The sequence below is a fragment of the Saccopteryx leptura genome, chromosome 12 (assembly GCF_036850995.1).
Source record: "Saccopteryx leptura isolate mSacLep1 chromosome 12, mSacLep1_pri_phased_curated, whole genome shotgun sequence".
Lineage (NCBI taxonomy): Eukaryota > Metazoa > Chordata > Mammalia > Chiroptera > Emballonuridae > Saccopteryx > Saccopteryx leptura.
The window spans coordinates 11,717,230-11,740,614 of NC_089514.1; the positions used below are offsets into that span (position 1 = coordinate 11,717,230).

At 51.0% G+C, this 23,385-nt stretch overlaps 1 protein-coding gene across 2 annotated transcripts in view; it reads right to left on the reverse strand.

The window, feature by feature from the left end:
• The window catches only part of WIPF3 (WAS/WASL interacting protein family member 3), a 74,938-nt gene that overhangs the window by 12,411 nt on the left and 39,142 nt on the right, over window positions 1–23,385 (reverse strand). For both annotated transcript variants that reach the window (XM_066354182.1, XM_066354181.1), the window contains exons 3-5: window positions 8,968–9,100; window positions 5,921–6,052; window positions 49–798 (exon numbers count right to left, since the gene is read on the reverse strand). In XM_066354182.1, the coding sequence (XP_066210279.1) occupies window positions 49–798; window positions 5,921–6,052; window positions 8,968–9,100 (1,015 nt within the window). The remainder of the gene's footprint in view (window positions 1–48; window positions 799–5,920; window positions 6,053–8,967; window positions 9,101–23,385) is intronic.

A 23,385-nucleotide genomic window follows, 5' to 3' on the forward strand; every position in this document is an offset into this window, starting at 1 on the left:
GTTGCTGCCAGCATGGAGCGATCCTCTGACCCGCCGCCCTGGACTTACCTGGGCCTCGGCCAGGCCTCTTCTTCTGCAGGAAGGGCGGAGCCCCGGGCGGGGCCAGCGGAGCGGGCGGGGCCGGCGGAGCGGGCAGGGCCTGCGCGCTGGGTTTGGGCAGTTGCGCCTGGAAGCTGGGGGACTTGGGGGGCAATGGGGGTGGGGTTTCACAGCTGTTGTTCGTGCCTGGCACAGGGGGCGCAGGCACCAAGGACCTTGGGGTGCATGCGGCATAAAGGGGGAGTGGTGGCGGGGGTGGCGGGGGCGGCGGGGCCGGGGGCTCCCGAGCGTCTTGGGTGGGGCTGGCAGCATCCGCAGTGAGCCCGGGGTACCCGCACGGCGGGAGGAGAGGGAGCGGGGGTGGGATGGGCGATAACTGCAGGGGGGCCAGCTGGGGCTTCCCCGCCTTGTCACTAAGAGGGGAGGCCTGGGGAAGCGGAGGCGGAGGGGGCGGAGGGGGCGGCGCGGAGGGCAGAGGGGGTGCAGCTACCAGGGCGTTCCCTTTGGTCTGGGAGCCGGGCGGGGACACCAGCGGGGCTTTGACCGGGGACGAAGAGGGCAGGGGTGGGGGTAGGGGAGGCGGCGGCGGGGGCGGGGCGGGCACGTTGGGGCGGGGCGGGGCTGTCCTGGCAGTGCCGTGCGCCTCGGTGGCGCCGCCTAGCCTGGGAGAGGCCGGGGGGTTCAGCGGGCCGCCGAGAGTTTTGGTGGGAAGCCGGGGCGAAGGCGCTCGGGAACCAGGGGCCTGCCCTGTCTTGCCACCTGGAAGTGAGACAAGTTCGGAGTTAGCGACAGAGGAAAGAGAAACCTCAAGTGTGGGCAGTAGTCACCCAGCTCTCAAGCATGACGTTGGTGAATGAACAGCAAGGTGCTGCTTTCTCCCTGCCTGTCCATTGAGAGGCCGTAGGTGTAGCAGCTGTCACACAAGAGGGGCAGCGGGATCAGCCCTAAGGTCTTTGACAGCATTATGGCGATGTCCTTCTCTGGAACAAGCCCAGCTCGGGCCACCAACCTTTCGATTGCATTCCACGCCCTCCTCTGCCAGGGCCTCCCAGTCCCCCCGCCCACGGCGCAGGACTCCGCCCGCCCCCTCCGCCCTGCCTCATCTCCGGGTCACCTCTCACTCATTCACTGTAGGTCCATCAGTCCTAAGTCCTAGTTTGGGTCCTCACGTGTCAACCAGAATCTACTGGGGAGGGAGGTGTTCCTCACTCCCAGCGTTTGTGGACAAGACCTTAGTTTCTGCGTCCAGAGCTGAAGCCGCACGCTTCCCTGAATATCTGAGTAGCCTGGAAGCCAGCGGGAAGAACGCCCTTTCTTGGAGATCCAGGCCCAGTGACTGTGAACCTCCCAGTCTGTTGGCCTCTGGATGCGCCAAGCTCCCTTTCCCAAGGGTGTGTGCCCATTTCTAAGGGGTTCAGTTGTCTCCTGATCGTCTGGCCTCCTCACCCCACACATCCTCCACCACGTCAACCCCAACTTGAAATCCAGTGCTTCGTGGCTTCAACAACAGCTAATGGCCCACAGTACGCATTTGTGTTGGTGGACAACTGCTATGGGGTTGCTCCCTGGGAGGGGCCTTGTCACGCTGCACACCCTTTTGTCACTGCTAGTTCTTTCCATTTAGTCCCTCTGTCCCTTTAAGGAGAAAAAGGTTCCACCTCCTGTTTTCTGTACAGAAGATCCATAATCACTGCATTAAAAATAATTCTTCCCAGTAAATACTGTGCTGTCTCAGAGGAATTCAGCCCTATCCCGGCACCCTTCCATTTTATAATCTGCAAGGAAACACGCGGAACGCCCTTGAAATCACGCTAGCTTCTCATGCCTCCAGCTTCCTGGGTGCCGCAGAGCAGGACACACAGCTTTCAGGGCAGGTCACTGCCCAGCCTCTGCTGCTGCTTCTGAGCTGTTTGGTCAGTAAGGCTCCAGCATCTTCTCCCAACCAGGTGCTAAGTCCTACCCCAAAGTACTTGATGCCAAAAATCAAGACAATCAAAGCAAGGTGTGATCCAGGTGACTCGGGCTGAAGCTAAGTGGGCAGGACTGCAGCGTCCGCCTTTCCAATTAGGACCCTCCTCTGGCTAGGACCTGACAGTCACCTGGACAACACTACTCGTTCCAGGTCTCAGCTGTGGAACAACGGCTCTGGAGGCCAGGCAGTGACCTTATTACTTGTCTGTTGAGGATTTTCTTTGGGGTGGTTCTGGAAGAGATGCCTTAGCATAGATACCCACTCTGGCTGACTCGTGCCCCCCGGGTTTCTAAGGCAGGCATCGCCAGAGCAGCCTGGCTGACCGGGTCCGGGAGGGCAATCCCCCACCTGGCCTTCCACTAACATTCTATGTGAGGTCAAAGGCAGGGGTCAGCCTCAGGGATTCCTGCCTCCAGCTTCTCAAACCTGTTTCCACAGTCCACACAGATGGAGATGGGGAGCCCGGGCAGCTCCCTAAGCGAGGCAAAACCTCCTTGTGCCCAGATGCTGGATGAATGTCAAGGGATAACACATTTGGGGGCCAGTCAGAATCAGCCCCTGAATAACCAACCCAAACTTTTTTTTTTTTTCTTTTTTTTTTTCATTTTTCTGAAGCTGGAAACAGGGAGAGACAGTCAGACAGACTCCTGCATGCGCCCGACCAGGATCCACCCGGCACGCCCACCAGGGGCGACGCTCTGCCCACCAGGGGGCGATGCTCTGCCCATCCTGGGCGTTGTCATGTTGCGACCAGAGCCACTCTAGCGCCTGAGGCAGAGGCCACAGAGCCATCCCCAGCGCCCGGGCCATCTTTGCTCCAATGGAGCCTTGGCTGCGGGAGGGGAAGAGAGAGACAGAGAGGAAAGCGCGGCGGAGGGGTGGAGAAGCAAATGGGCGCTTCTCCTGTGTGCCCTGGCCGGGAATCAAACCCGGGTCCTCCGCACGCTAGGCCGACGCTCCAACCCAAACTTTTTAAGTGACTGAGAACAACACCATGTCGCCAAGATGCAAAAACCCGTAAAGCGAGTCAGTTCAAAAAGGACAGGAGCCTCAGCTTACTGAGCCGACCAAATGAGAAACGGGCAAGCTCATGTTTATCATAACGTGAGCAGCAGAAGCAAGATGGCACTAATCCGATGCCTTTGGCTTCTGTTCAGGCCCACTCTGGGATCACGCCGAGGGCTGGCAGCGAGCGTTTAAGGGGAGACCGGCGGGAGACAGAGTTGCTGACAGCGTGAGTGCAGGTGAAGAAAGCAGGCAGGCATCCAGCCAGCAGAGAGCCGGACCGTGAGTGTCAGGGGAAGGAAGGGAGGAGGCTTTTCCAACACAGCATAAGCGCTAGCTCGAGAACGCCAACAGAAACACCAACGGAGACCAGGAACCGGGTGGGGCAAGGCCAGCGTGAGTGCATCCAGGGAGCAGCTCCGATAGGAATGGAATCAGGGCTTTTCAAAAGACGAACCAAGTCTTCTTTTAATGGGCGTATGTTTCCAGAAGACCTTGGATGGCACGGAAGTCTCACTACACATTCCTGACAACCTGGTGATATTTACTCATTGCACCTTATTTTAATGATCACTCTCTGGGAGCACACTAAGTCAGGACCTTATTATGACTTTTGGAGACCCTGGACACTTTTGCTTTTGTGGGCCTCTTCTTCCTGAAAAGATATTTTGAATTACATTTTTGTGACTGCACTGCTTTAAAGACAAATGTAATCTTTGACCCTAAAAGTTTGTGTGTGTTTTTTTCCCCCCGATATTAAAAGAAATTCAAATATTTTCATGGGTTCCGAAAGTATAGCCAGGAACCATACGACTCACTCACACATTTCATTCAACAAATATTTACTGAGCACCTACTATGTGCCAGGCATTTTTAACGCAGTGAACAAAACACATTTCCTGCCTTCATGGAACACTCATTTAGAAGGAGAAGGCAAAAAATACACCAGTAATTATGTAATACGTCCAATGGTGGTAAGTAATACAAGAAAAATAAGTCAAGATAGAAGAGATAGGGAATGAGGGGTGGGACTTATTTTATATGGATGAGTTAAGTCTGACTAAATAAGTTGGTCAGTTGCCAGTTGAGCAGAGACCCGAAGGGAAGGAGACAGTGAACCATGTGGACACCTGAGGAAGAGTGTTTCAGGCCAAGGGAGCAGTCTGTGCAAGGGCCCTGTGGCAGCAGTATGCCTGGTTTGTGTGACAACAGCAAAGAAGATAGTGTGTGGTTGGAGTGTAGGGCTGGAGCCAGCCAGAGGGGTAGGAACGAAGATCAGGAGATATCGAAGGCCTAAGTCCTTTTCTCTGAACGACAAGGGGGCCGATGGGAGAGTTCTGAGAGAGAAGAGCCATGGCTGTCTCACTCTGACTTGGCCCTGGCCATGCATCTACCTGTTGGTCCTGTCCTTGACTTTCCTTCCTGTCACAGGCATCACTAGTCACTTCCTTATGGATTGTGATTCCCTCTAAAGAGATCGATGCTTGACTTCACGTCGTGGCTCAAATGGCTGACGCGTGCGTCTGATCCCTGTTAAAACCTGGCTGGGTTATTTCTGTGAAGAGAAACTAGTGGAAGTTTAATATCCTGAAGGGTGTTTCTTTGATGCCGTGCAGGGAGTTTGAGAAAGAAGCGGGCACAGTAGGGCGCCAACTCTCAGGGTGACCTCGGCACTCTCTTGTCTGATGACCTTCAGGAAAATCAAGGAAATGAAGTAGCTAGCCTCTGAGAAGGTTCAAGTTGGATCTCAAAACAACCTAGAGCTCTTATCAGTAGGGGACGGCAGCAAATGCACTCCCTAATGTCAAAGAGCCACGGAGCCCACTGAGAAAGTGAGCTGAGTCACACGGTAAATGATTCTATACCAGGAATGTTTGGGGCTTGATATTCCCTGGTTTAATGCAATGCTTTGAGTTTTTCCAAATAAAGGAAAAACTTTTTTTTTTTTTTTTACACACAATAAATACATATTTTCCTACTTCAATGCAGTGTTTTCAAAACATCTGATACCCACTAAAACACAAACAACTGTGATAAGCTGGTTGCAAAAATGGCCTTGTTGATTGTCCATTCATTCCTGATTCCTTAACCTTTGAAACATAATCTTGCAGCTCCTCTCAACAAGAGATGAAGTCTTTCCCCACCCCTATGATTTGCTTTGAAAAAGAGGCTGTAATGGGAAGTAATACCTTGCCAATTCCAAGGCTAAGCCTCAAGAGAGACATTATATGCTCTGTCCTCTCTGTTGGAACCTTGCCACCACTATGAAAACAAATCCGGAACACTCTGCTACATATTGAGTGACTATGAGGCTCAGTCAGGCCATTCATCCCACCTGAAGGACCAAGGATATAAGAAATATAAGATCAGCAAAGCCACTTCACCAAACTGTACATACTATACGGAGCCCAGCTGAGACCACTCTAAATTGCCAATCCATGAATTATAAACAAAATAATTGGTTGTTAAAAGACCCTAAGTTTTAGGGTATTTTGTTACACAGCTTTACCTAACTGACACAATGACTAAGAACCTTTATGACTCATTCATTGCCAGTGAGGCCACAGTTGATGTCGTTATGATCCTCTACTGTGATTTGGACCTTCTGTCTGTACTTTGCAGTCTGCTCCACAATCACACCGTCACTAAACACTATGCACTATGGCAAGTCATTCTTCATCTGTTATAACGGGAGGATTTAATCTGACGGATGATGTAAAAGATCCCTTGAGTGCAATTCTGTGCTTTGGAAACATCCGGTGCTTAGGTTCCCCAAAGCAGATCCCCTACCACACAGCTGCTCTCTAAAAACATGTCACTTACCTGCACGAGAAGGATTGCCCAGTGGAGTCTACAAGCGAAGGAGTTAAGGCCACAAGATAGCTAGTCCGGATTCTGCCTTACCTGCTGCATCCCTCTGGCCTGCTGGTCGCAACACGGGAAAGCCACCAGCAAACAGATCCCCCAGGGCTGGGGGGGTGCTCCCTCCTCGAGAGTTGGCAGAGCCTCCTCCTTCTTTGTTGGTTCCTTTAGAACCTTTAGAGAGAAGAGGCAAGTAGATGAGGACTTGTGAGCAGAGCTGAGCGGCCGGTTCTCATCCCGGGCCGTGGTCTGACACTGCCCGTGACAGCCTTCCCGTCCTCTGACCTGCAGTGTCACCTTCTAGGTAGCATCTTTCCCATACACTCTCTGCCTGCTCTATAACCCACAGATTCATGTCCGGCCCTGTTTAGTGCCCTTTTTGGGCCTCCCAAAGAACCATCCTGCAGTAGCCAACCGCTCTGAAAAAGGACCAAAACCAAGTGACCTATCCACTGCCATTGACTAGAGGCCAATGGAGGACCTGGCAGCACCTTTTATTTATTTATTTATTTTGTATTTTTCTGAAGCTGGAAACGGGGAGAGACAGTCAGACAGACTCCCGCATGTGCCCGACTGGGATCCACCCGGCACGCCCACCAGGGGGCGACGCTCTGCCCACCAGGGGGCGATGCTCTGCCCCTCCGGGGCGTTGCTCTGTTGCGACCAGAGCCACTCTAGCGCCTAGGGCAGAGGCCAAGGAGCCATCCCCAGCGCCCGGGCCATCTTTGCTCCAGTGGAGCCTCTGCTGTGGGAGGGGAAGAGAGAGACAGAGAGGAAGGAGAGGGGGAGGGGTGGAGAAGCAGATGGGCACTTCTCCTATGTGCCCTGGCCGGGAATCGAACCCGGGACTTCTGCATGCCGGGCCGACGTTTTACCACTGAGCCAAACGGCCAGGGCTGGCAGCACCTTTTAAATGAGAAAACCCAAGCATTGCAGGTGTGGGGCTGGTCCTGTTTTCCACTGACTGCGGCTGTGGGAGGACGAGCCAGAGAAACACCGCAGATGGAACTCAGACGGTCATGTTAGCGTCTTGTCTGTCCTCCGCAGAGACTGGCCCGATCTGCCGCAGGAAGTGGAGGTCTGCAGTGACCTGTGCGTCTGCACTTCCCTTCCCCAGCGCTCACTCCCTGAGCCCGCACGCGTCCCTGCGCCTTCTCCTCAATGAAAGAGAAAGCTCGTGAGCCCCAGAGAAGAGGTGTCACTATCACTAGTGCCACCTTCCAGGTGTGTGTGGTCACCAACTACGTAAGATGAGAAGACCTTCGGCTTAGACAAGGATTTCTGGCAAAAGATCTTCATTACCTGCAGCTAACACGCACAGAGAACTTAAGGCACAGTGCCCACTGGTGGAGGAATATAGCTGGGTTATTCTCAACATTAATATTACCCATTACCTACTCACTGGAATGATTGATTAGAAAGTGAGTGTTCCAATATAATGGACTTATCTGTAAATTGGGCTTAACCAATCAATGCGCCTCACCAGAAACTAATTTTTATTGTAGTTGTTGAAAATGCTTCTTAAAATATTCAATAATTTGTGTATACTTGTGTATTAACATATATAATTACAGATACTAGATACGATCATATCTTTAGGACTATTTTTGAGAATTAACATACATTGAAATTGCAAAAAGACATAATAATACCTTACATTGATCAATAGTTCTGTATCTATTATTTTAACCTTCCACAATTTTTTTTAAGTGAGAGGTGGGGCAGCAGAGACAGACTCTCACAAGCACCCCAACAAGGATCTATCTGGCAAGCCCCCTCCAAGGCAATACGCTGCTCCATTGCTCTGCAACCAAGCTATTTCAGTGCCTGAGGCAAGGCCATGAAGCCACCCTTAGCACCCGGGGCCAGCTTGCTTGAACCATTTAAGCCATGGCTGCAGGAGGAGAAGGAGAAGGAGGAGAAGGAGAAGGAGGAGGAGGAGGAGGAGGAGGAGGAGCAGGAGGAAGAGAGAGAGAGAGAGAGAGAGAGAGAGAGAGAGAAGGGGGAGGGGTAGAAAAGCAGATGGTTGCTTCTCCTGTGTGTCCTGATTGGGACTCAGACCCGGGACTTCCACATGCTGGGCTGACACTCTACCACTGAGCCAACTGGCCAGGGCTACCTTCCACAATCTTGACACATACACAAAAAGAGCAGGTATTATCTCTCCCACTTTGCAGGTGAGCAAACTGAGTCTAGAAGAGGTTCCTCGGTTTGCCTGGGAGGAGAATCAGAAGTCATCTGACCCAAGCACAGGGCTTGTTTACCCTAGCATATTCTAGAAGACATAGAGGGCTGCAGTCATGCGATCCTGTGAGAGAATTTTGAATAAATCTTCTTCCTTGTGGAAAAATAAAAATATTGCATTTTCTGATGTTAAAACTTGACTTTTCCTCTCATTGAGTCTCTCTCACTATGTTGGCACAGTGATGTTTAAGTGTTACCTCACAATGGACCAACGCAAAGTGGTGTATCCATACAGTGAAATATTATTCAACAATAGAAAACGGGTGCAGTGCTGGCTCCTGCTACGTGGATGGACCTGGAAAGGAGCCAATCACAAGAGGCCACATACTGTACAATTCCATTGACATGAAATATCCAGAATAGGCAAATCCATAGAGACAGAAAACAGATTTAATGGTTGCCCTGGTTGAGAGGGGAGTGACAGCTAACGGATACGGCCTTGCCTTTTGGGGTGATGGAATGTTCTGGAACTAGGTGAAGGTGATAGCTACCACCACACTGTCAATGTTTAAATGCCATTGAACACTTTCAATGGTTAAAATGCTGAATTTTTCAGCATATGTATTTTATCACAGTTTACAAAGTTATCTCAGCATGAGATTTTTTTTTTTAAGCATCCAAGGGGTGATGGTAGAAGATGCTCCATGAACTGTCTGCACACCTGGAAGGGAAGTTCTGATTCTCTCACCCATGTGGCCTGGACACCGAGCGGGTCTGAGGTGGTATGATGTCTGTCCTGGGCCACAGACGTGGCCCCTGCCCCGAGCAAGCCCGCAGGGTCGGGCGGAGCCCCACTGGCCTCCCGCGGCTCACGGCAGTCGGTCTGGGCCCACACGCTCACTTACTCTCGATTTGCGGGGCACTGCGGTCATTGATCTGTGTGACTTTCCGGAGGCGAGTTCCTTGCTGGATGTCAGCCAACAGCGCACTCCGACCTTTGGGATCGGCCTTTCTCAAGCTGGAAGCGTCTGTACTTCCCTGTGAGGGAGAAGAGGGTTTGATTATCATCACGTGGCACAGCTGCAGACAAGCCCACTCGGGCCCACCTCTCGGAGTTCTCTCCTTCCCTGTTCGCCCTGCGCAGCACCATTCCCAAGGCTGATCTCACCTGGACCTCGAGGCAGTTGCCCACAAGTCTCGTGGAGACTTACCTCCCACCCAGCTCACACCCCTCGGCCTGGGGACCTGCAGTGGACTCTTTCTTTTGCTCAAACTCCCATAACTCTTTTTATTTATTTATTAATTTATTTTTTCATTTTTTCCGAAGCTGGAAACGGGGAGGCAGTCAGACAGACTCCCGCATGTGCCCGACTGGGATCCACCCGGCATGCCCACCAGGGGGCGATGCTCTGCCCATCTGGGGCGTCACTCTGTTGCATCCAGAGCCACTCTAGCGCCTGAGGCAGAGGCCATAGAGCCATCCTCAGCGCCCAGGCAATCTTTGCTCCAATGGAGCCTCGGCTGTGGGAGGGGAAGAGAGAGACAGAGAGGAAGGAGAGGGGGAGACTCCCATAACTCTTTTTTTTTTTTTTTTTGCATTTCTCTGAAGCTGGAAACGGGAGAGACAGTCAGACAGACTCCCGCATGCGCCCGACCGGGATCCACCCAGCACGCCCACCAGGGTGCGACGCTCTGCCCACCAGGGGGCGACGCTCTGCCCACCAGGGGGCGATGCTCTGCCCATCCTGGGTATCGCCATGTTGCGACCAGAGCCACTCTAGCGCCTGGGGCAGAGGCCAAGGAGCCATCCCCAGCGCCCGGGCCATCTTTGCTCCAATGGAGCCTTGGCTGCAGGAGGGGAAGAGAGAGACAGAGAGGAAGGAGAGGGGGAGGGTGGAGAAGCAAATGGGCGCTTCTCCTGTGTGCCCTGGCCGGGAATCGAACCTGGGTCCTCTGCATGCTAGGCCGACGCTCTACCGCTGAGCCAACCGGCCAGGGCACTCCCATAACTCTTAAGGAAGCTTAAACCACAGGCCCTCTTCCCCCGGCTGAGCCCCACCTGCAGGCCTGGGCTTCAGTCTGGGTGTTCCCAACCCAGCTCCCAGGTTCTCAGTGACCACCGTGCCTGCTGTCCCAGGCCCACTCCCGGGCCAGGTCCTTTGCTGACCGCAGCTTGTTGATGGGAGTTGGTCCTGTCGCCCTGTCTTGCCCTGGGCTAGTCTCCTGAGTGCCGCTAAGCCGCGTTCAGTCCCCTGGCACTCACCCTTCCTGCTGTTGGGTGGCCCGTTCTGTCTCATAGCTGAGGCAGACTCGGCCTCAAGGGGCTGGTTTTGAAGGAGGGAGGGTGGCTTTCGTGTGAGCATGGAGCAAAGGGGAGAACTGGAAGCAGGAGGGGTCAGAAAATTAGGGAGAGAGAAAGAGCAGCGGATTGTGATGAAGGTTTTAGGAGCTGCCTTCTCTGTGTGCCGGAGCGTGTCTCCCCAATTCTCCTGAAACCTGTGAGTGTCAGTGAGCTTGCCCCCATTTCACAGATGAGGAAATTGAGACTATGAGACTGTCTGTTCAAGGTCACAGGGCAAGGTTCAAACCCAGATCTGCTAAATTCCAAAGGCCATGTGCTTTGTATTTTGCAGTCAAGGTCATCGTGCCATGGTTAGGATAAGTGTCCTAAGAGACTGCTAAAATGCGTCATCACTATATTTGTGAGAATAACCTTCACCTAACTCTGCAAGTAGCCCTGAGGTCCAACTGTTTCATTTTCCATTGTAGCTCGAGCTGACACCGCAGGGCTCGCCATGGGCTCCCAGAACCAGGGCCGCTGGAAGGAACACATATAGATTGGCGGCAAATAAGGGGGAGGAGTGGGCTGCAGTGGAAGACGTTGCCTTTAAGATAGGAGTTTGGCCCTGGCCGGTTGGCTCAGCGGTAGAGCGTCGGCCAGGTGTGTGGGGGACCCGGGTTCGATTCCTGGCCAGGGCACATAGGAGAAGCGCCCATTTGCTTCTCCACCCCCCCCCCCTCCTCTCTCTCTCTTTCCCTCCCGCAGCCAAGGCTCCATTGGAGCAAAGATGGCCCGGGCGCTGGGGATGGCTCCTTGGCCTCTGCCCCAGGCGCTGGAGTGGCTCTGGTCGCAGCAGAGCGACGCCCCAGAGGGGCAGAGCATCGCCCCCTGGTGGGCAGAGCTTCACCCCTGGTGGGCGTGCCGGGTGGATCCCAGTCGGGCGCATGCGGGAGTCTGTCTGACTGTCTCTCCCCATTTCCAGCTTCAGAAAAATACAAAAAAAAAAAAGATAGGAGTTAGGAGGTTTGTACCACGTGACCCGAGAGCTGGTTAACCACTCCCCAGAGCATGAAATAGCACCTGTCTTCAGTGTTCTCCTTAAACATCACCACTTCAGAGGTCTTTCCTGACTCCCAGTCTAAATAAGACCCCCTCCCCCCTGCCCCCGTACTCTCTCTCAGAGCACCATATTCTTTTTCCGGGGTGACTTTTTATCATGCGGTGCACATTTTCATTTCTGTTTTCATTGGGGAAATTTTTCATTTGTGCTTAAGAGTTTAAGGTTCACTATCCCACATTTCTCTCTGTTAGGAAAAAGATCACACTCATTTAGTTCAGCAATATGTCTCCAGAGCAGAGAACAGGACCTGGCCCCAGACAGGCTTAATAACAGTTTCCTGGGTGAATGAATGAGTGAATGGGTGAGAGAATGCAGAAACTAGACCCCGGGTGTGTCATGCACGGGCCCTGCCCTCAGGGGCACAGGCTTGTCCAGGGAGACAGGACAGACAGGCACGGAGTTCAGCCCCTACATCACGCAGCATAGGGCCAAGCACCCATGGGAGTCCCCTAGAGGGGAAGGCCCCTGAGAATCCAGAAACGGCCATATTTGCCAGGCTGAGCAGGTGCAAGGGAGATACGACACCTTAGCAGGTCCCTGAAATACCGACAGGATTTACGAATCCTTGCTGTGGCCATTTGCTGTTGTTGTTGTTGTGGTTCAGAAAGAGACAAACCGGGTTTGCTGCCTAGACAGTCAGAGACTCTGCAGTGTCACCGACTAGAAACAGCGGCACCTGTGGCCTCAGCAACAGGGTGCCGAGTCAGGATTTTCACCGTGTGACTTCAAAGTCGGGTGCTCGCGGTCTGGAAACATGCTTTCTGAGTCCGTGAGAGGAGCTCATGGATGATGGTCGACAACAGAGTTCTGAGCAAAAGACTCCAACCCTATCTCTCTATCTTTTTTTTAGGAATGCAGGTAAGAACGCACAAATATAGCAGGGCATCCCCACCTGGCAAGCTTAACACCCATACATGTACAAGATATATATATATATATATATAAATTATATATGCAAAATTATATATATAAAGTTATTTTAAATTGCAAAGTTTTGAGATTTTAAATTTTTATTTATAAATAATGAGTGACAGGAAGGAAGGGTCAATAGAAATGTCATGACCCTCAGCCAAGAGTGCTGGAAAATTTCTGTAAAGAATCTGGCATAGTGACCTCAGGCTTGTGGCTCGTATTATGGTCAGGGCTAGGGGAGAACATTCCTTGTCATTTTCTTCCTAGTTACAAGGCAAACAAACAACACGGTCAGTTATACTGACGGCCAAATGACCGAACTCGGGTGGTCTTGAGGAAGGCGGGGTTAGAGAAGAGTGTCCTGTTTGAAGAGATAACTGGAGGCGAGCCAATCTTAGCCCTGGGGACGCGGCGGGGGGTGGGGGGTGGGGGGGGTGGGGGGTTCGTCTCAACTAATTTAGACTCGGTTTTTAATTTATTATCAAAATTCATTTCCCCTACTCCCTGGCTTTGCCCATCCGAGGTTCCTCAGGTGAGGGTTATGAAGAACGTTGTGTGTCCTTAGGATAACAACTTTACTCTGATTCCCTACTTAGCACAGCTCTCAATATGTTCTTGTCTCTTCAACATGTCAGATTTGTTGATAAACACCTTCCAAATCAGCAGGAGGCTATGACAAGGCACGTCATGTTTACAAAACGCAGTTCAGCTCGCGGGACCAAGTTTAACAAACCTTCTGTAACATCTCGGCTCTCCTTCCTGCTCACTGTCGGCCCTGACGGTTTTCCACTAGAGGGCTCCCCCTCCCCTGATAGTAACACGACATCCTTCACTCTTCTCCTGGGAGATGAAAAAGAAGGGATAACTTCATGGCTAAGGTGACCACATAGACGCAGGCTTACCGGGTGTTGCTCCCCAAAGGCATCCAAAAGTTTGTTCATTTGCACATCGAAAACTATAGTACACAGTGAGTTGTTCCTGTCATCTGCAATATTTATTAACAAATCAAAATGTGCTCCTTAAAAAGCTCAACCCTAAAAGGTCTTGTTACTGTGGTTACGGGATACAGAAACTGGGGAAGAGAAGATTTCCAAACATTCCTTGGGCTTTTAGTCTATGCAAATCCTGATTATTGGCAACTTTACTAAAAATATAATCCAGGGAGAGAAAGCCATTCCTGGACAGTTTTCCCATGGCAAATATATCCACTAACCCCCCTCCACCTCTTTCTCCCACAAAACAAGAAACTAAAACATCACAGTTCCCTCCGGTTCTTCCTGGTTGTACTGCTGTGGAGTGTGACAGTTTGGTGAGTCTCACACAGGTTTTTGTTGACTCAGTTGTCCTAGGGGAGGCTTCAAATGGAATAGTCCTGACTTTGAAAAGATGCGAAGCAGCATAATAGTGATGCCAATCAGCTCGTGGCTGGGGCTGCAAGGGCAGAAAAACTGGAGCGAACCAATAAGATTAGAAATTCAAAATCTAAACGGCAGTGAAGTGCCTGCCCTTTCTTCTTGATAAATGATTAAAGCTTTTGCATATCCCCGAGTCATTTCAACACATGACCCAGTCAGCTTTCAGTGTAGCTTGGGGGAGGAAGGATGGAAGTTGAGCCCAGATCAAAACTTTGAAATGCACAGTCTTCCTGCGATTGGTCACCCTGCCACCAAGGGCCAGACCGCATCTGTCCGATTAATACTGGTGTCTGCGCGACACTGATAAACATCGAGCTGGTTGATCCAAACCTAGCAGGTTGTTTGTCTCAAGGATGACCTAAACCCTATCACTTTCATACAGTTTCATTCAGCCTTGCAGACTCTAAAGATATTTTCTCCCATGAGGCTGTTACACCTAAAATCAGTACTCAGATTTTCAGGCACACAGCCTGCTCCTTATCCCAGACTTCAGCCTCCTCCTTCCTCCTCCTGCCTCCTCTGAACTTGGGGGCAGACAGGTGCCAATCACAGTCAGGGTGCCTGCATGTCATTAGCATGTCTGAATCCCAAGGACAGCCAGCATGCCCTGCAGGCTAACAGAGAGCCTGGGTTCACCAAGAGAGAGCCAATGAGTATTTTCAGACAACTAACTAGCCCCGTCAGGCCTAACATAACATTCCTTGCACCCCACCTGTCCATGAGTCAGGTTATTCCAGAATGAGGCATATTGCAATCTAATAGTTCTATGTCTCGTCTTCAGAAATGGGTACATGCAATTAAAATCTATGAGCGAAATAAATGGGCCCTCTAATCTTTTTCAAAGCCTGGTTTATTGAACAACAGACTGTCACCTAGAGTCAAGAGCGGTCTTAATACATTGCCACCTCTCTTATCAGGAGGTGAAGAAGAATTAGGGCCTTTCCATTGGGGCTACAGGCTTAGCAGGTGAGCCTGGTCCTACTCTCTACACCCACAAAGAAGTCCACCCACCGGAGCCATCTTACCCACCGACATGACTGTGGTTACTCTACGCTGGTGGCTCCCTCCTTGACCATCCTGGAGGCTACCTCGGACCCCTCCCTCTTCCTCTTTCCCAGCAGCCACTCAGTCACACACTCCTGTTGATTCTCCCAGAGTGATTTCTCTGGAGTCTGCCTCCTCTACTCTGTCTGGATGACTCTGATCTAATGTTGGCCACCACCAGCTCTGGAACCCATCACCTGGTCTTCTCCCTCCCCCCCACAGCTCCCAGAATGTTTATATAATATAAGGGACATGCCACTAATCATGTCCCTCCCCTCCATGAAACTCTGAGGGCTGCCCACGGTCCCCAGAGTCGTGTTCAAGTCCCTCTATGTTGAGCAAGACCCTTAGTGACCGCCCAGACCCTCCGCTCTGGGGCACTCTGGCCGACGCGCACCTCTGGACTTGAGCTGGGGCTAGTCTCTCTGCTCCTTGTACACTGGTCTCCCGGCTGTTTTCCAGGAAGCGTCCTGACCCTGGAAGGCCAGGTGAAGAGGCCTTTTTTGTTTCTAGAGCAACATGCTCACTCCTAGCGGAGCACCGGCCACCCAGATCTCGTCACTCCTGCCCCAAACCCACCGTGGTTTCCACCTCATTCGAAGGCCTCGTTAACGTGAGCTGCTGGGCTCGGCTGCGTTCCCCATGCTGCCCTGAGTTTGCCTGCAAATGCCAGAACTTTCTATCCGCATCAGTGTCGTAAAGCAGTTCCGCTGCGTGGCCGGCGCGACCTCTGGCACTCATTTCCAGCCGCAGCGACAACTACGATTCCAGCACGAAAGAGGGATCTGCGACGTGTATCAGCAGAACCCATGGGGCAGGTGTCAGAGGCAGGGGCCGGGGGGTCCACTCTCCCGGAACCATGCGTTAACAAGGCAGTCAACACGGGGACGATGGATCGGACACGGCACAGAAACACGCCTCTAAGTGCACGGGCCGGTGGTTTAATCTGCACCACGGGAAAATGAGCGTGTGGGTCGTTCACGGAAAGTGCTGGAGAGAAGGAGCTGAAAACGGCAAACAGAGAGCGGCACAGCCAACCCCTTGGTTACTAATGCAACCCAGTAGTAGTTCAGATCTGAGCCCTGACTCTGTGCCAGGCATTGCGTTAGAAGTGAGGGGACTGCCAGCATCCTGTTGTCAGGGGGTGTGTGTATGCGGGTGGGTTGTACATATGCACAGATATCACATATGTGTATGTATGTGTGTGTGTAGGATATATGGACACACACATCTATTTGTGTGGATATGTGCAGTACATAATGTGTGTGCATAGACATACATTCCTCACTGTTCCGTTTCTGGACCTGGGCCTCTAGGCTGGTCCCCACAACCAGGGGCCCACCCTCAGGGCTGCACTGCCAGCGCCCCATGTCTCACTCTCCTTCTCGAAGGCTCCAGGACCCGCCATTCCCCACCAAATCAAGGAATCCAGTCCCACTGCCCCGAGAGATCCTTCCACCTTATTCTGTATTTCTTGATGCGTTCAAGCTACTGTGGATTCCTCACCTGTCTCTTTTCTACTCGCAAGTCCTGTGCTCAGGCTCCTGCCTCTTCTTGAAGCGCTCCTAACTCCCTGTCCCCAACCCCACCTGGCCATTCCTGCCATTCCTGCCATTCCTGCCATTCCTGCCATTCCTGCCAGGGCGGTTCCTTCTCTTGTAAGCTTAACGTCAAGAAGAGTTGACTTGACAAAATCTCTTTCTTTTTAACTTTGTCAATGAACCTTCTCCTTGGGTGATCCACACCCGGCCCCACGGCACCGTGGAATTCTCCACTGCCCTACTCAGACCTTGCCAAATATTAGAGCTTTATATATTGGTGTTTCCCTTCTTTTTTGAGTAGAAACCCTCAGCATGCATGAGCTAAGCCATTCCCTGTTTAGTATTAGCCTATCATGGTTTTTTAGAGAACCATGTGAGCGATCCATCAGTATTCTGTGGAAAGCAACCCCATAGACACCTTAGGCCCCGGGTCTTGGACATCTGTCTGCTCAGGCGGAACGGGCGGGTGTGGGACCCTGAGCTGCCGCCTTCAAGGTTCCGCCACAGCCTGGAGCCTTCGAACCACCCTCACGCGTTCTAGCCTTTGGTCGCTCTGTCCGCAGAAATGAGAATTCAATTCAGCACCCTTCCCTCTTTTTCGATGAGGCCAATATTCCTAAGGCTGTTAAGACTAAAATGAAATGAAGAGAAAACCTGATTTTAAAACCTACATTGGATCTGGAAAGAACAACCTTGTAAACAACAACAACAAAAGGCCGGTATTGGGAGTCAAGGGCGTGGGAACAGGCTAGGAATTGCTAATAAATGATACATTGTTTGAACAGTGTCTCAAATCTGGTTGAGCTTCCATATCTTCTATTTCTTTTAGACAAAAAGTCCTACCAAAATGAATCATGCTTGCCCGCCCCCAACCCTCCCAGCGGATTAATCTGCAAACTCCGTCAAGTTCAGCTGATGACTTCAGCACGACTGTTTCTGTTCAAGGCTTTCTCCTGTACATTCCCAGCTTGAAACCTATGACTCTGACCCCGTTTCCGTTTGAAATAACCAACTTTCACTGAGACCTGGTCCCTCCTCCTTACCGTGCACACACAGGTGATTCTGGAGTCCGGGAAAGGAGGCTGCAACAGGCCAAAGGTGACAATGACAACAATAACAATAAAAAAAAGGGATGAGAAGACATGTGTGTGTGTGTGCCAGGCCCTGAGTATTCTACATAGACTAACTCATTCAAGGGCACTGGGCAACCCCTTGATGTCGGTACTAGTGATGAGTACTATGTCCAGTTTACAGATGGGGCACAGAGCCAAGCAGGCTATATCTGTCTGCTACTAGTAAGGGGAAGGCTGAGAGGTGAGCCAGCCACCTCTTGACCACCACGCGGTACATCCTTTTAGTAACAACACCACCTGGGGAGGTCGTGAAGGCGAAACACCCAGGAAACCCACGGCCAGCCTGCAGCCGGTGAAGGAAGTGATCCAGCCGCCCTCTGGAGTGGGACCCTGGCAGATACTGCCTTGCAACGAGTGTGACAGCCAGAGCAGAAAGGAGAGGGCGGGAAGGGAATCAGAAGAAACAGGAAGGACGGGTAGGGAGAGGGAGCCTGTGTGTGCTGCTCAGGGGGCCGGGGCCCACGGAGCTGAGTGTTAGACCTTGGCCAGGGCCGGAAATGAAGGCCAGGGTGGAACGATGGACTCTGAGAGTTGGATGGGTGCCTTAAACGTGAGCCAGCAGCCGTCCTGGCAAGGGGAGGCCTGAGCGCGCTTCAAATGGAAACTGCACAGTAACCCTAGGCGGTGAGGCCGATCCCCCACCTGTAAATAGCCTGTACCTGAACCTCCCTCGTCAGGTAATACAGAACCTCCGCGGCCAACCTGCTGGTCCACCTCCCTCTTTCCAAGTGTCAGCCCCTATCTCCTTTCACCCCCCCCCGCTGGCTGGGGGGCCGGCGTGCGGCCGCCCTCCGCTGACTCGGAAATAGATGAGGGTTCCGAACAGTGCTCCGACAGGGAAGGAGACAAAGGCGACAGAAATAACCAAGAGGCGGGCAATTCCACAGTTTCTAGAAAGTTCAAGGTGTCTGATCTAGACTTTCTTTCCTCACAGTCACTCTTCTAGGTCCTCTGTGCGGAGAATCCAACAGAATCCGCTGGGTCCGGATTTGGATTGGATCCTAGAGAACCAATGACTCACAGCTTAGCCCAAGGGCGGCGCCGAAAGGGGCTCACTGCGGGTCTGAGGACACTCCCATCCATTCCAGAATCTGCTTGCAAACCTGTCTGGTTGGGCCCTTCAGGTCACCAGACTCGGGGTGCTCAGCGTGTGTGCTCTATCGCTCTGTCATCGGACCTCGGCCAAATATAAGTAAATACAGAAAACTAGATATTTCCATGCCATTGTTTTTAGGAAAAGTCTACGCTCTTCTTTTAGTCCTTCTAGCGTTGCCAAACTGAGGCTGCCATTACCCAACGGCAAATACCCGTGTGCGTCTCCTGTGGGCAGGGACAGGGCAGCGGGGAGCCGGACACGTCCATATATTATACTTGCTGGGTAAGACCCAGACATTTGCCAGCAGAGCAGAAGGACCTGGAATCTACTCAGTCTATCTTTGGACCTTGCTGGCCTTTATGCAACAGAGACAGGTCACTACAGAAGGGGCTGAGTGTGCGGGCCCAGGCTTGTGTTTCTAATGGCTGCTGAACATCTCCACATAAGTGTCCTACGAGCACGTTATGTGCAACACGTCCAAAAGAAACTCGTTACCTCTCCCTGTATCACCCATCAATGACAGACAGACAGACAGACAGACACACACACCTGTTATTCCCCTTGCGGCATACATCTGAACAATAAATACCCTTCTAGTCAACCAGGCTCAAAATCGAGAACTCCCTAGATCACACTCTTGGTATTCTATCATTTCTCACAATTACCTACTACCAACTTCACTGCCAAAGTGTGTCTCTAATTCCTACCGCCCTTTCCAGTTCCTCCACCACTTTTTGTGTTCACGCTTCACTTATATATAATAAACACATCGAAAAAACTCACTCAAATAAAATAAGTTCTCTAAGGGGAAAAGACAGTGTGAATTTAAAATAAAAACAAGTGTTGTTATTTTTTTGCCGTGAGAATCATGGAAGGAGCCCGCTGGAACACCCAAAGTGTGACTCACGCAGCCGTCACTCATTAACGACATTCCTGGATATGGTTAATCAAACGGGGCCACCTCAAAGCCGCCCTTAAAAATACAGTAGCATCTGTTTAGCGGCATGCCAGTAATTCTAAAGGAGAGCAGAAATAAATTGAAGGTCATGACAGCTGCAATGAATCAAAGTGAAACGTAGGCTTTCCTTGTTCTTAATAACCATCAACATGGCTTTGTGACAAGTATGACAGGGAAAGAATTGTACTTAAAAGGAACGACCTATCATCTGAGGAAGTGAATTGTAACAGAATAAAAGGGGGTTGGTGGTGTGGTGGCTATTTTTAATTCATCTCTCTCAACTGTATTTTTGTCTCATACCTCCTAAAATTAGGTCCACTGATTGAGGCTGTAGTAGTCAGCTGACGCATCCATTGCTTCTGCAAACTGAGACTCATCTCCACCTACTGTCCTCCCTTTGCAATGATGGCTTTCTGCCTCCATGGCATCTCAGGGAAGTCCACCCTAGACAGGAAGGGGCTACAGCCCTGCTCGGGGCAAGGTCACTTAAAGACCACCCGGCTACTGCCAACAGTGATGACAGCCGTTCCCCTTTCAGGCTGAAGACTGTTCCAGTGACGGAGCTTCTGAAAATCACAAGACTCTTCAAGGAAGAGTCAACAAGTCGATAGAGTCAACAAACATCAACTGCCTTTGATATGCCAGCTTGTACTCTGAACGCTAGTTCATTTAATTCCATGGCAGAAAATAGGACATTATATGAATGTAAGACACTGTAAAAAGTTAATACATAAATGTTTAAAAAAAAATTGCATTGTGGCCCTGGCTGGTTAGCTCAGCAGTAGAGCATTGGCCCAGCGTGTGGATGTCCTGGGTTCAATTCCCGGTCAGGGCACTCAGGAGAAACCCCCACCTGCTTCTCTACCCCTCCCCCTCTTGCTTCTCTCTCTATCTCTCTCTTTTCCCCTCCCAAAGCCATGGCTCATTTGGAGCAAGTTGACCCTTGGTACTGAGGATGGCTCCATGGCCTCGCCTCAGGTGCTGAAATGTCTCAGTTGCCGAGCAACAGAGCAACGCCCCAGATGGGCAGAGCATCACCCCAAAGGGGACTTGCCGGATGGATCCCAGTCGGGAGGTCTGAGGGAGTCTGTCTCTCTGTCTCCCCACTTCTCACTTTAAAAAAACCCCACATTGTAAAAATCTCACTAATCTGTGGTACTTGTGCTGTTCGTTTTAAGGAACAACACCATCAAAGGAATGGTTTTAAAGATGATCCATCTTTAACAAAACAGTGGATTTAAGCCTTAACAAAGCCTCTGGTGGTGACAGCAGGGGAGGCTGGGCGTGTGTGGAGGCAGGAGCCATAAGAGCACTCTGGTCATTTTTGCTCAAGTTTGCTGGGAACCCACAACCGGTTTCGGAAACAAAGTCTATTTTTAAAAAAATCAAAGCATACACAAAGAGAGAGAGATACATTCTAGTGTCTGTATGACAATAATTAAAAGAAAATCATAATATTAAAGCACTGTAGTCATCTAAGTCATGGGGCGGGGTTGAGGGAAGTGGACACCCCAGATAACACCACTGGTTGTCAACAGCTGGTCCCCAGGACTGGGTCTGCAAAGTGTTTCATCGTTGAATTAACGGCTGCCCGCACAGAGCTTTTTGATCTGTTTTGCTAACAAATGAATCAAGATAAACCCTCGATAAACAAACAAATCTGTAGATGCAAAAGCGCGGTGGAAAAGTCTGCGGGAGCAGAATCCTAAACAATGGCTGTGTCATCTTTTTATGGAATGAGGTGGAGCATAATGAAATAAAAAAAAAAGTTCATTTATTTATTTTATTTATTTTTCTCAAATAATTGGGGGAAATAGCACGATGGTTCTTTCTGAAAGAAAAACAGCTCGGTGAGCTTTTGTGGTTGCTCCATTAAAGACTTTAAACCCTGCTGTCCTTTGGCAAATGCACGTCCACACAAGGACATCCTGCGGCTCACCCGGTTTAACATCCACTGCCGGCATACCTGGGCACCAACATTCCAGCAAGAATCAGTAACAGCCAGGCCCCAAAAAGGGAGTCCACGGCTGCTGCGTGGCGTGTGAGCAGAGCAACCCGCTCTGCAGTGGCTGAAAGGCCGCCCTGTAATGGATGCTAAAGCCATCTAAGGTTGCAAAGCATTAGACGCGACTCTCCACATCAGCATCTAGAAATAGAAGTCGTCTGTCCATTGATTCTGAAATGCATCACTACCACAGCGCACTCAGCACTTTCAGGGGCTTTTCAACCAGCTCTTAGAGCCAGAAGGCCCCTTCTAATCAGAGATTCTGTTTTTCTAAATAGTAGACAACATGAGACAGAACAGAACGAGTAAGAATAAAACGAACAAAAAAAGCACAAAAACTTGGGGGAAGGGATATGCACGCATAGCAGGGGGTTGAAGATGCCACATGCAGGTTCTCTCTGGGGATGGCTGACTCTGGAACTCGATTTGTCCCCACGCGACCTTTTCCGTGAGGTGTGGTGGCGCAGCAGAGAGGGGACGTCACTGAGCTGATGGAGCTGGAGAGTGGCTTCTGCCCCGGCCTACTAGCAAAGGCCCTGAGTATGCATATGCTAGGGCTACCGTAACAGTACCACAGCCGGAGGGGCTGGAACAAGAGACATGCATTTTCTTACAGTCCCACAGGTTAGAAGTTCAAGATCAGGGTGTCGGCAGGGTTGGTCTCTTCTGAGGCCTCTCTCCTTGGCTTCCGGGTGGCCATCTTCTCCCTGTCTTCACATGGCACGCCCTCTGTGTGCGTCCGTGCCTTGAGCTCCTCTTCTTATAAAGACACCGGTCATATTGGATTAGGGTTCACCCTAATGAGCTCATATAACCTTACTTTCCTTTTTAAGGATCCCATCAGTCACATTCTGGGGTCCTGGGGATTAGGACTTCAACAGATGAATTTAAGGAGGGGGGGGACATAGGTCAGCTCATAACATGTTGGGTCTGTGACTAGGTGTTGAGACTGTGTAGCCATAAACCACCTCTCACTACTGGGTCCCTCTGACATTTGCCTAAAAGAACTTGGTAGTTGCAAATAAGCAACCTGGCTTAGGTCAGTTCCGCCTCAGGGTCCTCTGCACGCCTCAGTGCATCTGAGTCCCTCATATGTAAGAGAGGATACTCACTTTGACCCTGACCTGTTTTAACAGTGTGTCAAGGTCAAACACATGTTAAAATTTGTCCACCTGCTGTCACATAATGTTAATGCCAATAATCACTGGTAGACATTAATATTGTACATTAGACTGTCACACTCTGTATTTTAGTTTCCAATTTCATCTCGCTGAGAATGAAAGAACTGAACCACAGCTGAAAATTCTTTTGAGGACCTCAGAATAGTGTTATATAAATATAGAGAGAATTCTGGGAGGAGTGCATCTCTGCTGCAACCTTTCAAATGCTTTTTATGCTAAGGTCACCGCCAGCAGGTGGCTTGGCTGTATCACATGAAGTTCAGAGACCCCGGTGAACCCTAGGGAGGGTGCGCTCTCATTCACAGGATGCCAGTTTCTTGAGCAGCTCCCAAGGCCACCCCGTGAAGGGCGAGGCCACCACAATCTTCCTCCTTAGAGAGTTCACCTTCTCGTGCAGTGAAGACAGACAATAAACAAAAAACTGATAAGTGTGCACACTTGGTGAGACGCTCCCCAGACGTGCCTGCCGCAATGCAATGTGGGCTTTGGCTCTACACGAGTTCCTATGCGATCTAAAGCCAGGAACATGTCAGCAAATGGAAAAAGAGCATCCACAGGCACAGACGCAGCATCAACGACCACTTTTATGGTTCTACCGCCTGCCAAGCACTTACCGTGTATTCATTTATTTAGTCTT